The sequence below is a fragment of the Herpailurus yagouaroundi genome, unplaced genomic scaffold (genome assembly GCF_014898765.1).
Source record: "Herpailurus yagouaroundi ecotype Mexico unplaced genomic scaffold, PumYag 139, whole genome shotgun sequence".
NCBI lineage: Eukaryota > Metazoa > Chordata > Mammalia > Carnivora > Felidae > Herpailurus > Herpailurus yagouaroundi.
Genome location: NW_024412394.1, coordinates 80093331 through 80115029, shown reverse-complemented (window position 1 = coordinate 80115029; position 21699 = coordinate 80093331). Strand labels below are relative to the sequence as shown.

Here is a 21699-nt window from a genome sequence, read left to right as displayed (position 1 = left end):
AGCTCAGGTCATGATCTCATGGTTTGTGAATTTAAGACCCCCATCAGACTCTGTGCTGAAAACCCAGAGCCCTGTTTAGGATTCTCTCTCTCTGCCCCTCCCACTGCCTATGTGAGCACATACACATGTGTGCTCTCTCAAAAATAAATAAACTAAAAACAAAAATTGTGAGCAAATAAAATTGAAAAAAAAATAAATAATAAAATAACCATCATGATCTTACTACGCATTTTCACATTAGCTCTTCATCAACTTTCATCTGGGCCAAATAGGTTGCATGTACTCCTGGGTGAAGTCAACTGAGTTAAGCAAGAGACAAATTTCAATAAGGAAAAAAAAATCACATGGCTTACAGACCTCTTTATATTTATTGTAGATAAGGAAATCAATTTAAATGTCCAGTACAAGAACTAGGCCTTGTAGGCTTTTGCTTCATCATTTTAACACTTTTTTTTCAGCTTTTCATCTCTGTATGAAAAAAATCATAATCAAAAAGCCATTATGATTAAAGTTCAATACAAGTTAATGTTTATCCCTTAGAAGTTATCCCACCATTAAAATCCAACTACTACCTGACTTACTTGAACCAAGAATTTATGTTAAGGTAATTTATTCCCCTTTCTGTGTCATTTACTCTCTTAAAATTGAAGGTAGCTACCTATCAAAATCTTCTCTGAGTATAATAAGGTATTCTTTGGCAGTCTGTATTCCAATTCTATGGGTTTTTAGGTCCACAGCTAGAAATAGAGCCTCAAGGAATAAGAGTACTCTCATTTTATTAAGATCCTTTTCTTGAACTTCAGTTGTACATTTTTGGTTTGATCCTGCTGAGAAGAGGTCAAATGTAATTGCATTATAGTCACTGCTTTTAATGGTTTAATCTAATGTATTTCAGAGCTCAATTGGCTATAATGTAGAAGACTAGGTAAGATTCAGCCTTACTTTACTTTCCTCCAAAAAATACTGCTCCATGAAAACATACTCACTTTAATTCCAAACATCTCATTATTTTCACAAAACAAAAGTTCTGGGAGTTTTTATGTTAACGCAATAAACATCTGTTGAATCCCCTCTGCAAGCTGCTAGTCCAGAAAAGAGATAAGACATGGCATATATAACTTTAACTAAGGATAAATTGATAAGTATGCAATAGAGGTTTAGAAAATGTAAATGCTAATCTCAGTATACTAGGAACAATAGTTATCTTTACTTACCATTTGGACCTCTTAGTGTTTTTTAATATTTTAAATCATTTAAAAAATGGTTTACAGAAGTAAGAGTAAAGGGGTGAAAATTGTGATAAGAACTTAAACTAAGCAAAACCAAAAGTTTATTTCATCAATTTTCTGATTTTGAAGATGTATATACTCCAGATTGGAAACATCTTCAGAAAGGAACTAACTGCCCATCAATATCATGAATAAACCTGCAATATATACATCTAATTGATACTAATTCTAGATTTCAAACACATCTTTAATAGGTTCTAGCATAGTATCACTTCTGGTTCATTTAGATTTGCGTTATCAAAATGCAATAGTCAACTTTTTCAAATCTTTGAGGCATGTAATTTCGTTAAAAGACAATGTCATCTCCATTCCATAACTACAAGACACTTTTATTTTTAGATTCTTAAACATTATTTAGAATGATGAATCCAATGAGGTTTTTTTTTTATTTATACATAATTGATTTCATTCTGATACTGGCCTTAACCTTTCTTTAACATTTGTGTACTTAAAAACTATAAATTTTGGCACACAGACTTTATAAAAAATGAAAAAGTATTATAATATACCCTTAAAACAAAATGAGATAGGTTAGGTTCTTGCCACAAAATATTGCATGGTAAAGTCCTTCTGGTTGAAGGACTAACTGCATGAGAATATCCTATTTCATTTTTGTCCTTGGAAATGAATTTTTCCCTCATGGATTCTTGAGTTTGAGAAAATTCATTGTCATCTGAAAATCCATTGTCTGAGATTTCATTTGAACAATTAATTTCAATTTCACCCTAATCATTTAAGTTTGGCATACTTAGCTCTCTTTTTTACATTTGTTCTGATTCATCTAATAACCTAAACATCTTCCTTCATCCATTTTCTTCTTTTTGCAGTTATGGACGAAACACAGAACTTCTAAATTCTAAACTGTGCTCAATGAAACTAGAAGTAGATCATAAGAATGTTTCCAGACTTCTTTTATGCGTTCTTGAATGACGATGCAATATTTTAGTCAAAAAATAAGAAAACTGAATGATGGTGAGAATGGAGGTTTATTTTGCAATTGCATCATCCTTCCAGGCAACTCCATCATTATTCTATTTTCTTATCATTTTACTCATTTTTAGCATTGTTGGGAATAATTGATGAGTCATAATGAAGTAATTCCTGAATTCATGAAATAGAAATGTTCAAGAGAGAGGAAAAATAAGATCATAGAGATTCCATCATGTGTCCTGGATTTTTTTAAATTTCCCAACGGTGCCATGTAGCAAATTACAAGTTATAATGAGTTTTATTCTGTTTAGAAAATAAGTATTTTTTTCCTTTGTTCCTTGGACAACCTGTAAGGAAAAGTAAGACAAGATAAATCAGTCTCTACAAGTAGTTACAATTGCTCAAAACAAAACAAAGCAAAACAAAACAAAATAAAACTTCAAAAACTCAGATTGACTTCAATAGACTCTGCTAGCACACTGAGAATCAATGGACAGAACATAAATTGAAGGTCACACAAGCCAGGATTTAAATACTTTGCTTAATAACTTTTTCTGAGTCTCAGTTTTTAAATCAAATGTATTTCTTAAGGTTGTTAGATGGTGAAATAAGATAGTGTATGCACATGTCCTCTCCTCACACTTTTTCACTTTCTCTTTTACCATGTAAATTTACTGCAAAAATGATAATGCTTCTAATGTGAAGATCAGAGAAGATCTTATGGAAGAAGTAAAAGTTGAAAGCGGTCTTGAGACATTGGTGGACTGTGTCTATATGTCTTTAAGGATAAAGACATAAGACTGAGTTTAAGGATAAGACATAAGACACATGGACTGTGTCTATATGAGTTTAAGGATAAAGACATAAGACTGAACTTGAAATGTTCTTTTATAACTATCTGCTGTTGAGTATTTATTCTCTGCTAGATTCTTAAAATAATCTTATTTAATCCATATAAAACCTTGGGAGGAATGTATTATCATCCTTGTTTTATAGAACAGAGAATGGAGGTAGAGAATTTAAATGTTTTGTCCAGGTCAAACACAGTGCAGACAGGGGATTCAAACACAAGCCTGACTAATTCTAAAGCCCAAAGCTCCCTGCTTGTTTAGGCATAGATGGGGAAATGCAACTGGTTCACAGTGGTTGACATTCAGGAAGCCAAAAAGAAAAACAAAACTGGAAACAATTGTGTAAGAAGGTTTTGAGGGGATGGCCTTCTTGCACAGTTAGGATATGTCCAAGGAGGTTCACAGAGGTAGAACCATGGGTTTTATCATCACAAATACCAAAAGAGAGGAAAGTAAAAGATTATTCAGAGGTTGTTGGCTTGAAAAAACAATAATAATAGTGCTCTAAATAGGGAGTAAAGGAAAAGACTGGTCAAAACTCATGAGAGTGAGAAGAGCTAGCAATGTAGGAGATTTCAAATCCATTACCTATTCTTAAGGCCGCAGATGATGGTGTTCAGTTACAAAAGGGGAATATATGAAGATTCCAATCGAAACATCATTTAAGCACCTGCTAAATACCAAGGTTCATAGCAACTATTTTCACACATTTTACTCATTTAATTTTCACAGCAAACTCTGAAGTAAGCAGTTAGATAATCAAGTGTGGAGTTTTGGTGAGAGCTCAATGGTGGAAATGAGGTTACCAAGAGAGTGAGTGAAATAAGTGAGCATACAAATATTGAATACATGAATACTGCATGCACTGTAGTCTCAGAATGAACACAGTAGGGGATATAAGAATACTAAAAGATGATCCCTAACTTTAACAAGTAGAATTATTTGAAACAGAAAATGGAACAAATAATTGAGAGTAAAAGATTAAAATTGGGAGTGAGATTGCATAATACTGACACCACATGTTACATGTTTCAGAGAGACATCTGTGATTCTTGATGTCAGGGAAGACAAAAGACACCTAGAATTTGAAAGATGGGGAGTATTTGACTAAGTGCTAAGGAATACACAGGCCTTGGTTCGTGTATGGATGAAAGAGAAAATGAACATGGACATGACATGGCAGAGCATGTGAAATTGATGTGTTTGTATGACAATGAGGATATTGGACTGACAAAAAGATAAATTAAGATTAGAAAACATTGGGAAATAAGGAGTGATAAGTTTGTGGTGACATTATACTTGGTCAATCAGCAAAGCTGTATGTAACTTGGCATGGAAGAGAGTCTGAAAAATTTGAAGTAGAACAATGACATGAAATCAGCATTACAGAGAGTGTGATCAAGCAGCATCTGCTAAAGGGATTAGAAATAGGATAAAGTTTATGAAATATTGCTAAAACTGATGAATCTAAAACATGGTTTTGAAGGAAGAAAGGACAAATTTACTAAGTCATCGTTCATATAGGTGGTGATGGGAACTGTGTACAAGTGACTTAAGAAATTAATGTTGTAACTCAAAATGTTATAAACTATTTCGACGATTTAAGTTCACACATGAGGTGGAAACTTAAATGAGGTTTAGATGTAAATGAGAAGAGTGAGTATATGTGACTATTTACTAAAAACATAGTGCAGTGAGAAAAGTGCTAGAACTGACATGTTCATAACCTAAAATGGAGTAATAATTTGCTTTCCTTCTTTGGCTGCTTTCTGTTGTTTTCCATGGTTTTATTTGGATTCTTTGGAGGTAGCCACCAATGCATGGACATTTCAGGCAGTGAAAGCAGGTGGGTAGGCAAGTAGACTCCAGAGCCGGACTGCATGGCTTTAATTGTAGGCCTTGCCACATGCTTGAAATATGACTTAGTCACATTAATCAATCTCTTTAGGCCTTCCATTTCCTCCTCTGTCAAATGAGGCTGATAAGACTGTCACAGAATACATTAGCAGATGGTCAAAGCACACTTAAGGGTCCATGGCTCTCTGAGTGTCAGCTTTTCTTTAGTAACTGGGCACATATCTATGAGTTGTTATAAGCAGAACCACATCAACAAATACACAACACCAATTTTATCCATTGTAGCCATCTGATGTCTTCTAGCCTTGGATCTACTACCTATGTAATGTGGCCAATAATACATAATTGACAGTATTATATAGGGGATTGTAGGAAAAATCTTACATTATATGCTTATAATGAGTTTGGTTTAAGCATATCTTAGATGAGTTTTTGGAACTATGCTAGATTCTACAGATACAGCACTGAATAAATAGGCATGGTGCCTATTTCTCCTATAAAAGAGAATAATAGGCATTATTTTTTAGGGTTAACATTTAGACCAATCCAAGAACACCCATTAACATTTAAGAAGCACTATTTACACATATAGTGTTGGTGGGGGTGATGATTGTGCCCAATAACAAAATTGTGATTTTCTACCCACCACTCCTGATTCCTTTCTGATTTAATTATTGTTTATCATTAGCATTCTCTCCCTAACAAGTCTTTCTTTTCTGCCTTGTATACACCTTTAAGAAACATTTGCTTTTAAATCCCTACTGTCTCATACTTTGCCAGATCCACGATATGTTTATTGAATTGAATTCATGGTGCATAATATTTTTCTCAACGAAAAAAATTATTGATGATCATCCCAGGACAGCCCTCTTTATTCATTCCTGGAAGTAATCTTGTTATTTAAAAAGATGACAGGTTTCTAAGCATTGCAAATAGGCCCTATGTAAAGATTCTTAAAGGAGTTATTGGTAGTATCTCTAGAGACAGAGGCTCAGAATTAACAAAGACTGGTTTGCTGCATGCATCTGTAAACTGCAGGCAGCATAAAGAGTCAGAAAAAAGTGGTAGAAAGAAAGAGGAGAAATCCTACACTTAATTACAGGCATGCATGGTTCCTGGACATAGCATACCCTGTGAGAGTTGCCTCTGATTATCTGAAGTCCGTGGAAGCTGTTCAAGATAAATGTACTAGATTTCCATATTTGTCACAATCAATCCACGGAACATTCTAGTCACTATAAATAGCTGGTATGTACATAGAAATAGATCTGAGAAACTTTGCGTGGCTCTGATTCCTCTAAGGCTGCTGTACTCTCTCTAGCAGGTAAAGGGACCATAGATTTTGGGAGAGGGCTAGTAAATAGACCGCTGTCCTTATAATACCAAGTTGTATGACTTCACTTCTCTGTGTCCAATTAAAGGAAACAAAATGAAGGCCTGTTTTATTTTCCTTACATTCTCATTCTTCACATTTGTCTCCTAACCCTTTTGAAAGAAGTGGTGGATTTTAGAGGAGTATCTTTGCTGTGAGGGAACTTTGAATAAAGCATCGTTTTGGTCTAGCCTTGTCACTCTTAATGGCATGGACTTGCTGTCAGACAAAAATAAATTCCTCCTCAGGTAACCTACTGAGACTATTCAAAGCATGTTCTAAAATAGTCTGAAAAAGGAACAAATAATACAGAGTAATTTGAATTGCTGCATGAAAAGCAAGGAAAATTAAGGCTTAATCAAAGAATTATCAAACTAATTAGGTGTTATTTATTAATGTGTCATGTCTTATAATAATCTTATCTGTCAATTCATATGAAAGAGTGCAGATTAAAAAAGTATTCTAGTAATTATGTGAATATATTCATTCCCCTTGTCCTGCTCTAAGGTTCATTTGGGGGGCCCCATAGATAAAGAATGGAGAATCTGTGGCTTTCAAATAAATATATATATAGTTCTTATCACTTTTCTAAAGCAGGCCTTAATTTAAATATGAGAATAACAAATATGCCCCATACTTATTTTGGTACAACTAATTGTGAACTAAGCAGTTTGATATAACTGCTTTCGGAGAGACCTAGATGATGAACAAATAGTCCTCACCCCTAGCTTTTTTTCCTGTACAGGATGTTTGTGCAAGATGGAGACAATAATGAATTTTGCAATATTAACATTACTGCTACCAAATTCAACATTTTGATGTCTAATAGTTGCTCAGCATTTTTTGATCCGGTATATATTTTGGTTTTCTAAAAATATTTTCTAAAATACTCTGTTAAGAATACTAATGGTCATAACATAAGTTTCAAAGCAGAAGGAGAAAACAATCTAGTCAGATTATTATAAGTAGAACAATGAACAGTATAAAGCAGCTGGGGAAGAAAAATGGGAGAAGGTAGTAATTAAGTACTAAATCATGTTTGCAGATTATACTCACTATTAATGTCTAAAGAGGAGAGGCCCACAGAGGTTAGGATAGGCTTTATAAAGCTATAGTATGTTTCCAATGCTTACCTTCAACATTATTGTGATTGTTCTTATTAATTGCTTACAATGAACTTGTTACTTATTTTTTTTAGGTAGTCAAGTTTTTCACTCGAAGGGGGATAAAATAGTCATATAATTATATGTACTTTTCATTAACAACACCAAGTGAGAAATCAACACAGGGTAAAAACCGAACAAAGCAATATCTCACCATATGGATGTCATCTACATCACTGTGCATCCCATTATACTTTAGTGTCTCTCCTTTGTCATTCACACTTAATTATTTATATTACATCTCTTAAATCCCCACCATTCTATTTTATTCCATATTTCTGCTTCGTGGTTGACATGAAGCTTTCTTGAAAGAAAAACTGCCACCTACAAATTACTTTCTATTGTATCCATCCACAGTGTTTAGGTAATAAGCATGTGTTCAGTGGATAAGACTTGTTTGTAATAATTAGAATCTCTTATAGAAAGGGCAAATAGATATAGAGAAAGAACCAATACTGTCATATTGAAACATCCTGTAAAAAACAACCTGATGAATTAATATTCTCTTATAAAATAGTTGCATAAGATGTAAACCGTTTCCGCTTTCTATTATTCATGATGGGATTATATTAATGATGATTTTTCTCCCAGAGGAATATTATTTTTTTGTATAATTATAAGTAGCCTCCTGGCAGACACTGGATAAGCAGTGAGTATTGTTTCAAATGACAAAATGGTATCAATTATACACAATTTAAAACAGGAAGAGAAGTTGGATGATTTCCAAATGTGTCATTCAAGTGAGAATGTATTTGTGAATTTAATTGTGTTGGTAAGCCTATTAAACAGTAATTATTAACATGTTACCATTTATCCTTTATCTATCAAGTGCAGGTATTAAAATATTTAAGTTTATGTTATATGCCTGTAGTTGAAAAGGTGTGGAGTTTTATCATCTTTATTAAAGCACCCAGTAGAGAATTCTCAGCTAAAACAAAACATCAAATCCTTTGTCTCCTCCTGAGATAAATCCTAAAACCTGAAGTTCCCTTTTTCATTGGCTCTATGATTCTTCCTTCAGCTTTCCATATCTCTTTGAATTGCTTGTGAACATGGGATATATGCATGTGTCAGAGACAATTAACAAACAAACCAAAAAAAAAAAAAAAAAAAAAAAAGGAAAGAAATTTTCCCACAGGTGGAGACAAAGGATAGGATAGTTGCAACATCCCTTTGCCAAGTACTGTGTGGTGTGGAAATCGCTAAATAGGGTGGTTGAAAAGTGCCAAATTGATTTTATTTTATATGAATGAGATCCCTGTATAAAAGAGAAGCAACACCGTTTTTCAAATCCCATGCAGTGGAATACTACGTGGCAATGAGAAAAAATGAAATATGGCCTTTTGTAGCAACTTGGATGGAACTGGAGAGTGTGATGCTAAGTGAAATAAGCCATACAGAGAAAGACAGATACCATATGTTTTCACTCTTATGTGGATCATGAGAAACTTAACAGGAACCCATGGGGGAGGGGAAGGAAAAAAAAAAAAAAGAGGTTAGAGTGGGAGAGAGCCAAAGCATAAGAGACTGTTGAGAACTGAGAGCAAACTGAGGGTTGATGGGGGGTGGGAGGGAGGAGAGGGTGGGTGATGGGTATTGAGGAGGGCACCTTTTGGGATGAGCACTGGGTGTTGTATGGAAACCAATTTGACAATAAATTTCATATATAAATAATAAATAAATAAATAAATGGAAGCAGAAAAAAAAAAAAAACAAATCCCATGCAATAGCTTAAAAAAGTCTGTCTCTGCTTTTGAGGATAAGGAGAAAAAGTCTCAAAGCACCTTGGTTTATATGGCTTACCTAAGGTGATGGAAAACTCAGTCATACACACATTATTCAGCAGCTACCTCCCTTTTAAAGATGTTTGAGGGCGATCAGAGATGATGATCATTACGGCTTTGATGAAGACAATGGAAAGATATACCACTTACTAAATCCTAATGGTATGCCAGGCCAGGTGCTATGCTAAACTCTGGATGTGGATCATCTCACTGAGTTCTTACCAAAACCTAGGAGCTGGGTTATAATTTTCCCACCTCATAGCATAGGGAATTGAACAAAGAGGAAGTTTCGGAATTTGCTCAGATGGCTGGATATTATCTCCAGCATTGTAGGGAGAATTATAAATATATTTTAAAAAGGGGGTCACTGCCTCCTAGGTTTTCTTTTCTTTTTTCCTTCGCTTTGTTTTCTAAGTGGTATAATTTAAGAAAAACTCACCATCCCTGTATATAATGCAAATTTGACATGCACTCCTAAATCTTGTCATTACAACTGCCGAAGAAAGAAGGCAGTCTGTTGGTAACTTTCAGTTGTGTTTGTTGGTTGGTCAGTGAAAGTTATCTGGTATAGAAACCCCAGGCAAAGGGGACTGTGACTTCATACTCAAGAGCACAAATGTTTTTCACTGAAATTACTGTAGGAGTCTTGGATATGGTTTGCTTTTGAATTTCCTGAGATTCTATTAAGTTGGCCAAAAGCCTGATAAAATATCACACAGTTCCATGATTACATTTTTAAGTGTATTTTATTTTTAATGGTTAAAGTGACAGCAAATTGAGATAGAAGAGAACCTAGGGTAAATTTATCTCGAAGGTTGTTGGTGGGTCCTGAAGTTACTGAGAATGAAAACAACAGATTCTAGCAGTTTAGGAATTGATTTAGCAATCAACTCTGCCAGCTGCTCTCTGTCAATAACCTCTTTGGTAGAATCCTAAAGTCAAACAGCTAGAAAAGACATGAGACAGAAGGAGACATTATTTATTCGTCATGTTTAGATAGTTTACAAAAATGTCAAGCTTCCTCGCTCTTAAGAAGTGAATTTGTTATGCTACTTGTAAGTTATTTTAATATGTTCTGTAAATGTAATGATTTTGTCTTGGGGGCCATATTTTCTCTTATTTCCTCATCTTTCTGATTACATACTTTCCCAATGATCAACAATTTGGTGTGACTTGATTTTCCATCTTTGAGGAAGTCTTTAAAGTGTCTCTGAAGAGTAATACTGAATATAAAGCCTGAATTATTACATTTTGACTTGAGAGTTATGACACATTAAATGTACTCATATTTAGGTGTATGCCATGTTATAATTACCTGGTTGATAAACAACAACCTTATCAGGACTGGTTCTTTTGTATTAACAGCAATGATCAATTAAATGAAGTGAATTATAGACTATTATTAGTCAGTATGTTAATGTGTGAGGGAGGAAGGGCTTGCCTAGGGATATAAAAGAAACCTGAGATTTTAACTCAAAATTTTATTGAGGTTTAGTGATTTTCCTCAAAAACTATACATTTATTTTTATTTGTTTTTTGTTTGTTTGTTTGTTTTTCTTTTTTTTTTTGAGATAGAAAGACAGAGAGAGAGAAAGAGGAGGGGTAGGGGGAAAAGAGGGAGAGACAGAGAGAATCACAAGCAGGCTCCATGGCCCAGAATGGAGCCCAATACAGGGTTTGATCTCAGGACCCTGAGATCATGACCTAAGCAATATCAAGACTCAGATGCTTAACTGACTGAGCCACCTAGGTACCCCCAAAACTATGCATTTTTAATTCTACTCAATTATGTGTTTAAAATTTACAAATAAGTATAATATTTTAAATATTTGCCATGCAGAAAAAGTTGATTTCTTTTTATAATTGACTAAAGTTAGATCTCTTTATTTTTTTTCAGTTTTATTGAGATAATTGACACAATATTATATTAGTTTTAGGTGTACAACATGATGATTTTCTATGTGTGTATATTGTGAAATGGTCACCATAGTAAGTTATAATTTTTATAATGCACATAGTTATAATTTTAATGATGAAAACATTTAATATCTCATCTCTCATCAATTTATAAACAATACTATAGTCACCATGCTCTACATTATAGCCCCAGGATTTATTTATCTTATAGTTAATTGGAAGTTTGTACCTTTAGGCTATCTTCACTCATTTCACCCACCCTTCATCCCACTCCACCTCTGGCAACCACCAATTTGTGCTCTGTGGGAATATGAGTTCTATTATTTTAGATTCCACATGTGAGATCTTATGGTATTCACCTTTCTCTGTCTGGCTTCTTGCACTTAGCATAGTATCTTCAAGATTGATTCATATTGCCACAAATGGCAGAATTTCCTTCTTTTTATGGCTGAATAATATTCCATTTTCTCTTGATAAATAGATACAGTTAGATAGACTCCAATTCCAGCATATACATATATCACATTTTTTTAAAATCCATTCATCTGCTGATGGACAGCTGGGTTGTTTTCATAAGTAGGCCATTATAAATAATGCTGCAGAAAGTTGATTTCTAGTAAGATGAGCTATTTTTATCCTATAGCTTCTCCAACCACTCAACACCTTAGGAAGTAGTCATCCCCATTTGGTAAAGAATGTCAGATATTTTTGACATTGGAAAATGGCATCTAAGAGACCTGATTTTAATTCATTATAACTTTGAATACTAACAACCGATGGTCAAAAACATGCATTATTTGTATTTTAAATTGTCTTCAAGTGGAACAAGAGGTAAAATGTCCATTAATAACATCACTTTATTATAATACAGAGAACTTCATTTAAGATCTGCTCTTTAATTATTATAAGATTATATCATTGAGTATAGAATTCTAAAACACAATATAACAACGTAATAATTGCAATTAATTAAAATTTTTCAGCACTATTCCAAATGTTGTTATATATTTTGTTCATTCCTTTTCTCTTTGTGCTATTTATAAAATAAATGCAAAATACAAAGACAACATGCTACTGTGCAAAGAAAACAGCACCTGCCATCTTTATACACGGGTCCTGCTTATAAGCACTTAGGTGAATTTAGCAAGTTGTTTAATTTCTTTGGGTTTCAATGTTTGGCACTAAAACACTATTCAAGTTACATTTAGTTGCAGAATTATTTAGGCTGAAAAATACCTGAGTGGATAATTTACATAGTCTTCTTTCCACTTGAGGGGACCTATAGATATTCAGAATATATTATAAGTGTTACATCTTGATTGAATTATTTAATGATGCTACCTTTCTTCATTTTGGACTTTAGCTCACTTTTTCCCACTAGCCATGGGTAAACACATTAATTTTTCACTTTCATAGCAAGATTGTTGTTCCATTCATAAATAGGTAAAGATACTCAAAGAAAGAAAGTGAATGCTTTGGTCTGGAACCGTTAATGATTAAAAATGAATAAATGAATGAATGAATGAGTGAATGGATAAACAAGTAAATAAAATTTCACTTTTTTGTTGGAAGTATTTTATACTCTATAAAGAACTTAAAAAATACCTATAATTTGGTCTGTTCTAGAAACTGTGACAGAGTAGCATCTAGCATTCACTGATTCACTCATTCAGTTAGTCATTCATTTTCTCCTTTAATGATTCATTTCCTTTCACAAGTATATAGTGCTGTTGCAGATTCTGTCCTCAAGTTGCTCATAGTCTACTGAAGATTTAAAAAAGTGAGGGGGTGTAAAGTCCAAAGTTGTATATAAACGTCAGTGCATTGATGCTCAGAAGATAAAGTGCATCCTGGGTGCTCTGGGAGCATGTGAGGAGAGTGTGTGGAAGAGAATCAAGGGAGGAGATAAAATGGCCACGTTTTGAGGAATAACTGGAATAAGCCATGTTCTAGGCCATGTCATCACTGAGAATGTGCAATCCCAGAAATATTTGATTAGGGGCATGTGGTGGCTCAGTTGGTTGAGTGTCTGACTTGGGCTCAGGTCATGATCTCACGGCTTGTGAGTTTGAGCCCCGCATCAGGCTCTGTGCTGACAGCTCAGAGCCTGGAGCCTGCTTCAGATTCTGTGTCCCCCTCTCTCTCTCTCTGCCCTTCCCTACTTGTCCTCTGTCTCTGTCTCTCTCTCTCTCAAAAAAATAAATAAACATTAAAAAATTAAAAAAAAAATTTGATTAGATACCAAGTGGGAGATTTGTATTGTATGTGCATGAGTGCATTCTAAGTTTTTATTTTTATTTCTTTTAATTGTGACTGCAGTTCATCTAATTTGCCTCCTTTATCTCTTTTCTCCTGGCTTTGGCTTTTGCATTAAAAGAAAAACATATGATTCATTTTACCTATCTGTCTCTTTCTTCCATCTTTACTGTCTGTCCCTTGGTTTACCTTGTGTGCAAATATGATTTGCTGTGGGTTTGAAAGACATATGGTTCAGAGAGCTAGAAGAAACTAAGAAAAGTAAAGAAACAGGAATTGTGAAAAACTTAAAAGTCTCCCAGTGAAAGTCTATCTAGAATTGTGGAAATGAGGTCAGGTAACAAAAAGATTGATCTTTAAATAGGGAGTCTTTTTGATGGGCCACTTGGGGTCAATTCAGCATCTAATTAAGGTGAAACAAAACATGAACACCAAAGAAAACTGTAAAACTCTTCATAGAATGAACTAAATGCTTAAGGATCTTTCAAGGGTTAGAAATGATTGATAATAATAGATAACTGGCATTTATCTCGATCTTCCAAATAGACGTTAAATAAATAGAAAAATAAAATAGAGTGGAAAAGGTCTTAATCTTACATTGGACTTGCTCTCAATGTATGATTTTGTTAGGCCATTTATCCTTCCAGGGACTTTTTTTTTTCCATTTGAAAACTCAGGGTGTTGGAATAGCTGATTTCAAAGGTCTCTCCTATACCACAAAACTCTAGGATCATGATTCTGTGCCTCTATTTTCATTAGGTCCCAAACACCAGGTATTTTGTCATAATTGAGGTATAAGGATAAATAGAACAATGATATAATCTCAAATCAATCTTGTTTCCTTTCTTTTCGTTGACTGTTCCATGGAAAGTTATTTCTACTTCATAAATTGGAGATGAAGAGGAAAAAACACTAATATTACCTTTATCATTTTTAATCAAAAGAATGTATGAAATATGCATTTGGCTGCTATTCCATGCTTTCCATCAAAGTGAATATGCAAATATATAACACATGGAAATATTAGGGAAGCTTTTTATCAGGATGCAAAGAAACCTTTCCAGTAGAAACATTTTGGCCTAGAGGAGTTTCTTTGATCTAAGAAGTTAAAGAATTTGGTGTTTTAAAACACTTATAATAGGGTTGTGTAACCAATTTATACTAAATAATCCATTTGCTTAAAACTTTTCTAAAATCATAGCAAAAAACTTGTAAATTAATTACCAATATAATATATTATTGGAATAATCTAATATAAAGTAACTATGGCTTCTACTTCAGTGTCCTCTATATAAGACCTCTGGCAAAATTAAAAACTACATAATCCAAGTGACAACAATGACTAAGCAGTTAGTTCATAAACAGCACCTGGCTGGGTAAATGGAAAATTCCTTGCCCTTATCTGAGTGTTCTCAGTTGTTCCCAGAAGCTCAAGTCAAATGATTTCTTTCCCTCACTTCTTACATTAAATTCATTTAATAATCCTATTGGGTTTATGTCAAAATGTACTCTGAATCCATCCACTTACCTCCAATTCCTATGTTTTTCATTTATCATATATTTAAAAATGCCACCCATTATTCTGAATAGCATTTCTTATTACTTTTTCTTGATACATTTTTAATAAGATACTTATTTCCATTTTACTTGTTTAGTGACTCTTTTTGGTCTCTGCCCACTGGAATCTCAGCTCCATGAAATAGGTGATTTTGTCTGTATTGTTCACTGCTATAACTCCATATCCTACGGAAGTGCCTGGTACTCAGTAGGCATTCAATAAATACTTGTTGCATGAATGATTGAATCTCTACCTCAAACCACCTAGTCCAAGCCATGTCACTTTCTTACTTTCTATCATTTCAATAGTCTCCACCTGATCTCTTGCTGTCCCTCATATCCTTTTCTCTACAAACATTGTTTTGGTTCACACACCAGCCAGTGATCTTTAAAGAACCTACATGCTATACTAAAACCCTACAAAATCTTACCATTGTCCTTAGGACAAATCCATACTCACCGGAATAGGCTAGAATGGTCTGCTATGAGCTTGTCTCTGTTTTCCATCACCGATGACCGTTAAACAAGCCAGGCTGGTCACTAGCTTAGGCTTTTTGTACTGCTATTCTCTGTCAAGAATCCTTTTATCAGACATCTTCCTAAGGTTTGCTCCTTTGTATTCAAGTCAGAGCTCAGATGTGTTCTCCTTGGAGAAAGGGCCACTTCCTATGCTATGCATTCGTGCAGTTGTGTAACAAAGGCCTCCAACTCTGATTCCCCCACCCCAAGACAGCATGCCCTGGACTGGAGCTGCAACTGGCCAGGAGAGAGCTGCCTCTTAATTTTGCACTAAGCAGGTTTTCCTGACCAAAACTTACCACCGTGGCCTGCATATACTCAGAAGACACATTTTTCGAATTTGCACAAAGCTTCATAGGCTAGTGGAATCGTGCTTAATGGTGGCCCTCCTCTTCCCTTTCTGTCCATTTTAGCATAGTCTCTTCCCTCTAAATGTTATCTGCCTCATCACTCTATTTGAATGTCCCTACATTTCTGAGATCTGAAATTATATGTCTTGCCTGTCTTAAATTATTAAATTATTGCCTGTCTCCCTCCATCTCTAACATAAACTCTGTAACAACAGCGTATTTCTCTATCTTCACTGTGGTCCCTCAGTGATTTCATTTGCCCATGAACACTCACAACAACCAGCTGGAGCAGAGATTATGGTTTCCATTTTATCTTGAAACCACTGAGACCTAAGTTAAGTGATAATTGTCTGTTTACTGAGTGCCCCATCCACTCGCCTGAGTACAAGGGATGCAAAGTAGCTGTGTAGAATTTAGCAATTCATGAGTGGGAGGTATAAAGATGCCTGTATTGGAGTAAACACCTCCTTGATTCACCCATTTCATATGAACTCCAGAACTTCTTCAAGTAGTTCTTTTATTGGTGAGGTCCTCATTTCTTGGGCAAATTCACAAATCTGGGATTATTATATGAGTGGTCTAAAATTTTTGATCTTTATTTTAACAGATGGGGTAGGAAAGGGAGGGATGGTTGACACCCCAAATCCTTCTGGTCCCCTGTCCAAACTACATGGCAAGAGAAAGACACTCAGTAAGGAAACTTGAAGACCAAGATGTCCCCATTTTAAAATAAAAGACACTAGCAAAATCACATCTCAGCCTAAAATATAAAACCATATTTTTGTTTAATGTTACTATTTGTTCAATTCCAAATTTTAAAAATGTTATTCTGCACATATAAAAATAGTGCAGCATACACAATTAATGTTATCGCTTTCAAAAACTTGACCACCATTTTCTTACTAAATTCAGATCTCCCCATTTCACCATTAGTCATAGATTCACAAATGATTTTTATGAAATTGAAAGAACAAATTGGGATAGGAATTTGTAATTATTTTATACATTGTATTTTTTAAATGTAAATGAACTTGAACTCAACGGTCATTTACTGGAATGACACCTTCTCCATCCCAGAATCTATTACCATTTGCTGTTGGCAGTACAGAGGCCTTTCAAAGATCTTCTGGATGTACTTAGTACCTTCAGGAGAATGCAGTAGAGGCCTGGAGAATTAACTATCTGTCAGGCATTAGAGGAAAACATGTCCTCAACATTTGTTTCAAGATTTAGGGGATAGCCTTTAGTTGTATAGAAATGTTGTAGAAATAGGGAATCACCTTTGATAAAGAAACCAGACAAATTAAATGTTAGTATAGTGAGCTGTTTTGTACTTCATGTGATCTGAATTCAGCTCATAGCCTCCTACTTGACTTGAGATTCTGAGTAATTCCATTCATCATTCCTAGCAGTGTAAAGAAAACATTGGTAACTTAGATCATTAGAAGGAGTACACACTGTCTACTATCCCCAGTGGATTTTGACTAAACCAGAAACAATCAAATTGACTTGTGAGAGAAAAAACTCAGAACAATAAAATATTGGCAGCTTACAAACATGCCATTCAGGTATTATGGAAATAAGCCAGCCCAAATCACTCAAGGAACAAAAATAAAGCCAATTCACTATGTTTGAATGTCAAAGGGATTTTCAGGTAATAGCTTGCAAAATGAAGGGCACCTTTTGAGTTCCAACATAAATTTCAACAACCTAAATTGTTCCTTCAGAGAGTAACAATCCTCTGGAATTCTGAAGGAATATATTCCTAGTGAAATTGTAAAAACTTCTTTCTTGTAAATGAGTTCTGTTATTTATGTCATGTTTAATTTTATCTGTTGTTATGTCTTTGTTTACTTATTTCCAAGTCTGTTTCAAGTTCTCTTGTGTAATTAGATGGGACATAAATTGTAAATTCATTATTGAAAAAATTGGTATTTTGAGTATTTACTATGTGTTAGATGCTTTAACACTTAATCCTCATAACATTCCTAAAAACTAGCCTCATTTTATAAAGGCCCTAAACTGAGGCTTGGATACTTCATGAGATTTTCAAGTTTACCCAGTTTGTAAATGGTGAAGCTGAAACTCTCAAATATATAAACGCTCACCATTTGCCTCTAAGCGTATAGTCTTTACACTAAGCAACACTGTTTTTACTATAAAATTCTACTATTAATTTGACATTATATTAGCAGCATTTATTATATGATATTAAATTTATTCATATTTTTTAAAGTTCATGTATTTATTTTGAGAGAGGGAGCAGGAGTGGGGGAGGGGAGGGAAGAGAGAGAGAGAGAGACTGAGAGAGAGAGACTGAGAGAATCTCAAGCAGGCTTCACACTGTCAGCACAGAGTCCAATGCAGGGAACCATCTCACCAGCAGTGAGATCATGACCTGAGCTGAAATCAAGAGTAGATAGCTTAACTGAGTGAGACACTCAGGCACTCCTGTATTTGTTCATGTTTAAAATTTGGGGGCTCTTGAGTGGCTCAGTCAGTTAAGCATCTGACTCTTCACTTTGGCTCAAGTCATGATCTCATGGCTGGTGAGATGGAGGCCCCCCCACCCAGTTGGGCTCCACTGATAAGGTGGATCCTGCTTGGGATTCTCCATTTCCTCTCTCTGTTGCCCCCCCCCCCCTTTTCTTGCCCCCCCCCCCCCCCCGACCCTGACACACACACTCTCACTTTCTCTCTCTCAAAATAAATAAACATTAAAAAAAACTAATAAAATAAAATGGTCTCAGATTTCAACAGTATTCTCTGACATTATTTGAACACGAAAGAAGACTTTTCTTTATGTCAGTACTAAAGTCATGCGTCATGCTCTACTATGACGTATCTGATTTGTTTTAGTGCTCCCTAGCACAACAAAAACTTGTTCTGAGCTGATAATTCCCCTGCCAGGGTGATTTATAACTGTCACTCTGAAGGTAGGAAGACATCTGGCTTTTTCTTTCTCTGTTTTTTTTATTGTTGTTTTGTTTGTTGTTGTTGTTGTTGTTGTTGTTGTTGTTGTTTGTGTGGTCCTACTTCCCCACTGTGTCCACTGCCTCACAATGTAGCAGTTAGACATTTTAGGGAGCATGATATAGTTGATTACAGTTGTAGAGAATTTCTGACATAAACTGGATATTGCACTTTCTGCTGCAGAAGGCACCAGTTTGTTTTAGGAGTCCTACGTATGTTGGCATCCAGTAACTGTTTTTTCACCAGATTCTCTCTGTGTAGAATCTCTTCTCTTAATTTCTTTACCTGGCAAACTAATTTTAGGTCTTTCAATGCAGTTTACAGTTAATCTACTCCAGGGATCTTTCTACAACACCCCCTCTGTATATATTATTTACCATCATCACACTGTATTATAGTAATCTATTATAGAGATCTAAGTCTGTTTTAGTCAGTATATTTGGAACTTCTTTAAGGCAGGGCTGGGGTTTAATGTTTTTGGTATTACCATTATTATTTTTTAATGTTTATTTATTTTTGAGAGAGAGAGAGATCACAAGCAGAGGAGGGGCAGAAAGAGAGGGTGAAACACAAATTCTGAAGCAGGCTCCAGACTCTGAGTTGTCAGTCCAGAGCCTGACATGGGGCTCAAACTCACAAGCCATAAGACCATGACAGGAGCCAAAGTTGGATGCCTAACCATCTGAGTCACCCAGGCACCCCTAATGTTTTTGCTATTATTGATGCATAATAAGTGCTCACTAAAATGTTTTTAAAATAAAATAATGACTTTATAGTTCTTCCAGGAAAATCTAAAAAGATTTTAGAGTATAAATTATGAATAATTCCTTTGGAAAGAATTTCATATATTTTTGAAATAAATTTCTAAAAAGCTTATCAAGACTATAAAGGATTGAGATTTTACATCACCACTGTTCATGAAAGTATGACCTGGAAAGGAGTGACTTAGATTGAATAGGCACCATTCTATGAAGATATTTCTGAAAGCCTTAGTATTTAGAAACAATTGATTTATATTCATGGCCACTTGTACTTTAAGTTTTAATCATTTAATTGACTCCTTCCTAAATCTAGATTCTTCCTAGATTTAAAAGCTACAAAATATCAGCCTACTTTAGAAATATTTTCTTCAAGAACAGCTCTCTAGAAAGATTTGAGAATGGATATTTACAAGTATACATCCTTTTGACTTATGAAGTAAGTAGAGACTGAGTCTTCCACCTGCAGTCATGGACTCCCTTATAGAAGACGACCCTTTTCTGACCTTAGGCAGTGGGAAAGGGGCTTTGAGCACCTCAAATCTGGAGCCTACATGGAAATTCAGCTCACTTCTTAGGAGCTGAATGGCCTGAAAACCTGTTCACTTTAGTTTTCAAACCATAAAGTGAGAATACACCTACTCCTAAGGATCTTGTGAAAATTAAATGACTTAATGTATCAAAACTGATTGGGATTGTTCTAGGCATAGAGTAAGCAGTATGTAAATGTTAGGTAGGGAAAAATAATGGAGATCAAACTTTTTTTAGAGTGCCCAGCCTCATCTTCTCTTTGTACACTGAAAGAGGAACTTTCATGTTGCCATCTGTTTCTATCAGATCTTTGCTCTCATTAGGAAAAAAAAATTAATGATAATATGGATTGATACTTTTCTAGGTATATGACTGGAGTGTCATGAAACAATGTGCTTTTATGCATGCTAGAATATGCTCAAGAATCAACCTAGATGGTCTAACCACTATAAGGGACTCCTATAATGAATGGAGACTAACTGCTATTTGGCAAGAGGGTCCAGGATTCCTCCCTTCTCACCACCACAGAAGGTGGTGTGTGTGCCTCTCCAGTTGCTCTGCTTGCTAATCCACAATTCACCAGACCAAACTAATTTTGACAAATTATATAAAAAAAAAGGAAAACTTCCAGTAAGCAGTCAGGTCTGCTGACATTTGATAATATCTAGTTGTCAGTGAGATTTCACAAGGTGCCTATGCCCACACCAATTCCTGGATTTAAAAGAAACACACAGCAGAAATTTGTGGAATGAAAATTAATGATAAAACATTTTGCAGACATTTCATACGGGATCATATGTTAGTTAATGTTTACAGTTCATGGCCTGGATGGTTTTGGTTAATTAAAGAAATCACTTGGGATAAGGAAGCACTCAGAAACGATTGTGGGTTTTTATACAGTTCATAATAAGCCCGGAGACTTGAGGGAGCCTTTCAAGGCTCTATAAAACTGAATATATTTTCCCTTTGGCCCATTATTTACTTAACTGCAGGTCATTTACTTCAGCAGGAGAAAATGTACCTGTTCAATATCAAAAGGCCCATGAATTTTAACCTTCTTTTATTGCCCTATTATATCATTTGAGAATTTTAAGTTAAATGAAAAAAAAATGGTGATTTTTCTCTATATTAGGACTCCTCTCAGCTTCTGTGATTTTAGTTTCCATAATTTAAAGTGCATATTGAAAATAAATTGCTTTATTTGATTGCATGTAGATTTTCCATTAATGAAGTCCAGTAGATATATTTAACATTGTATATACATCTATGAAAAGTAATATATTCAGAAATAGCTCTGAAGATAACGGAACCTGTGTATGTATCCACTTAAAGATCTCACCTAATAACAGTTTTCTTATTGCATAATAATATGAATTTATACTTCAGATTATGAATTATGCATGTTGGGGAAGGATCTAGCTATTTTAGTTGAGGATATTAAATTTGTTAATACTTTTTTTTTCAATACCTACTCCTGCATTGTGTGCACAGGACAAAGCCCAGCCGTACCACCTCCATTACCAACAGAACGAGCTTCCAGACCCACTCCGGCATCACCTACCCCTGAAGGCAAGTATTTTATGTTTCCAAAG

The 21699-nt window shown here is 34.8% G+C and overlaps 1 protein-coding gene and 1 long non-coding RNA gene across 2 annotated transcripts in view; one reads left to right on the top strand and one right to left on the bottom strand.

Annotated features, from left to right (window-relative positions):
* Positions 1–21699, top strand: part of TRDN (triadin) — a 403209-nt gene that overhangs the window by 133443 nt on the left and 248067 nt on the right. Inside the window, exon 10 of the mRNA XM_040474537.1 lies at positions 21599–21676. Coding sequence (XP_040330471.1) covers positions 21599–21676 — 78 coding nt within the window. The remainder of the gene's footprint in view (positions 1–21598; positions 21677–21699) is intronic.
* The window catches only part of LOC121030000 (uncharacterized), a 37439-nt gene continuing 18210 nt past the window's right edge, over positions 2471–21699 (bottom strand). The window contains exon 4 of the long non-coding RNA XR_005790020.1: positions 2471–2566. This is a non-coding gene — a long non-coding RNA (uncharacterized LOC121030000). The remainder of the gene's footprint in view (positions 2567–21699) is intronic.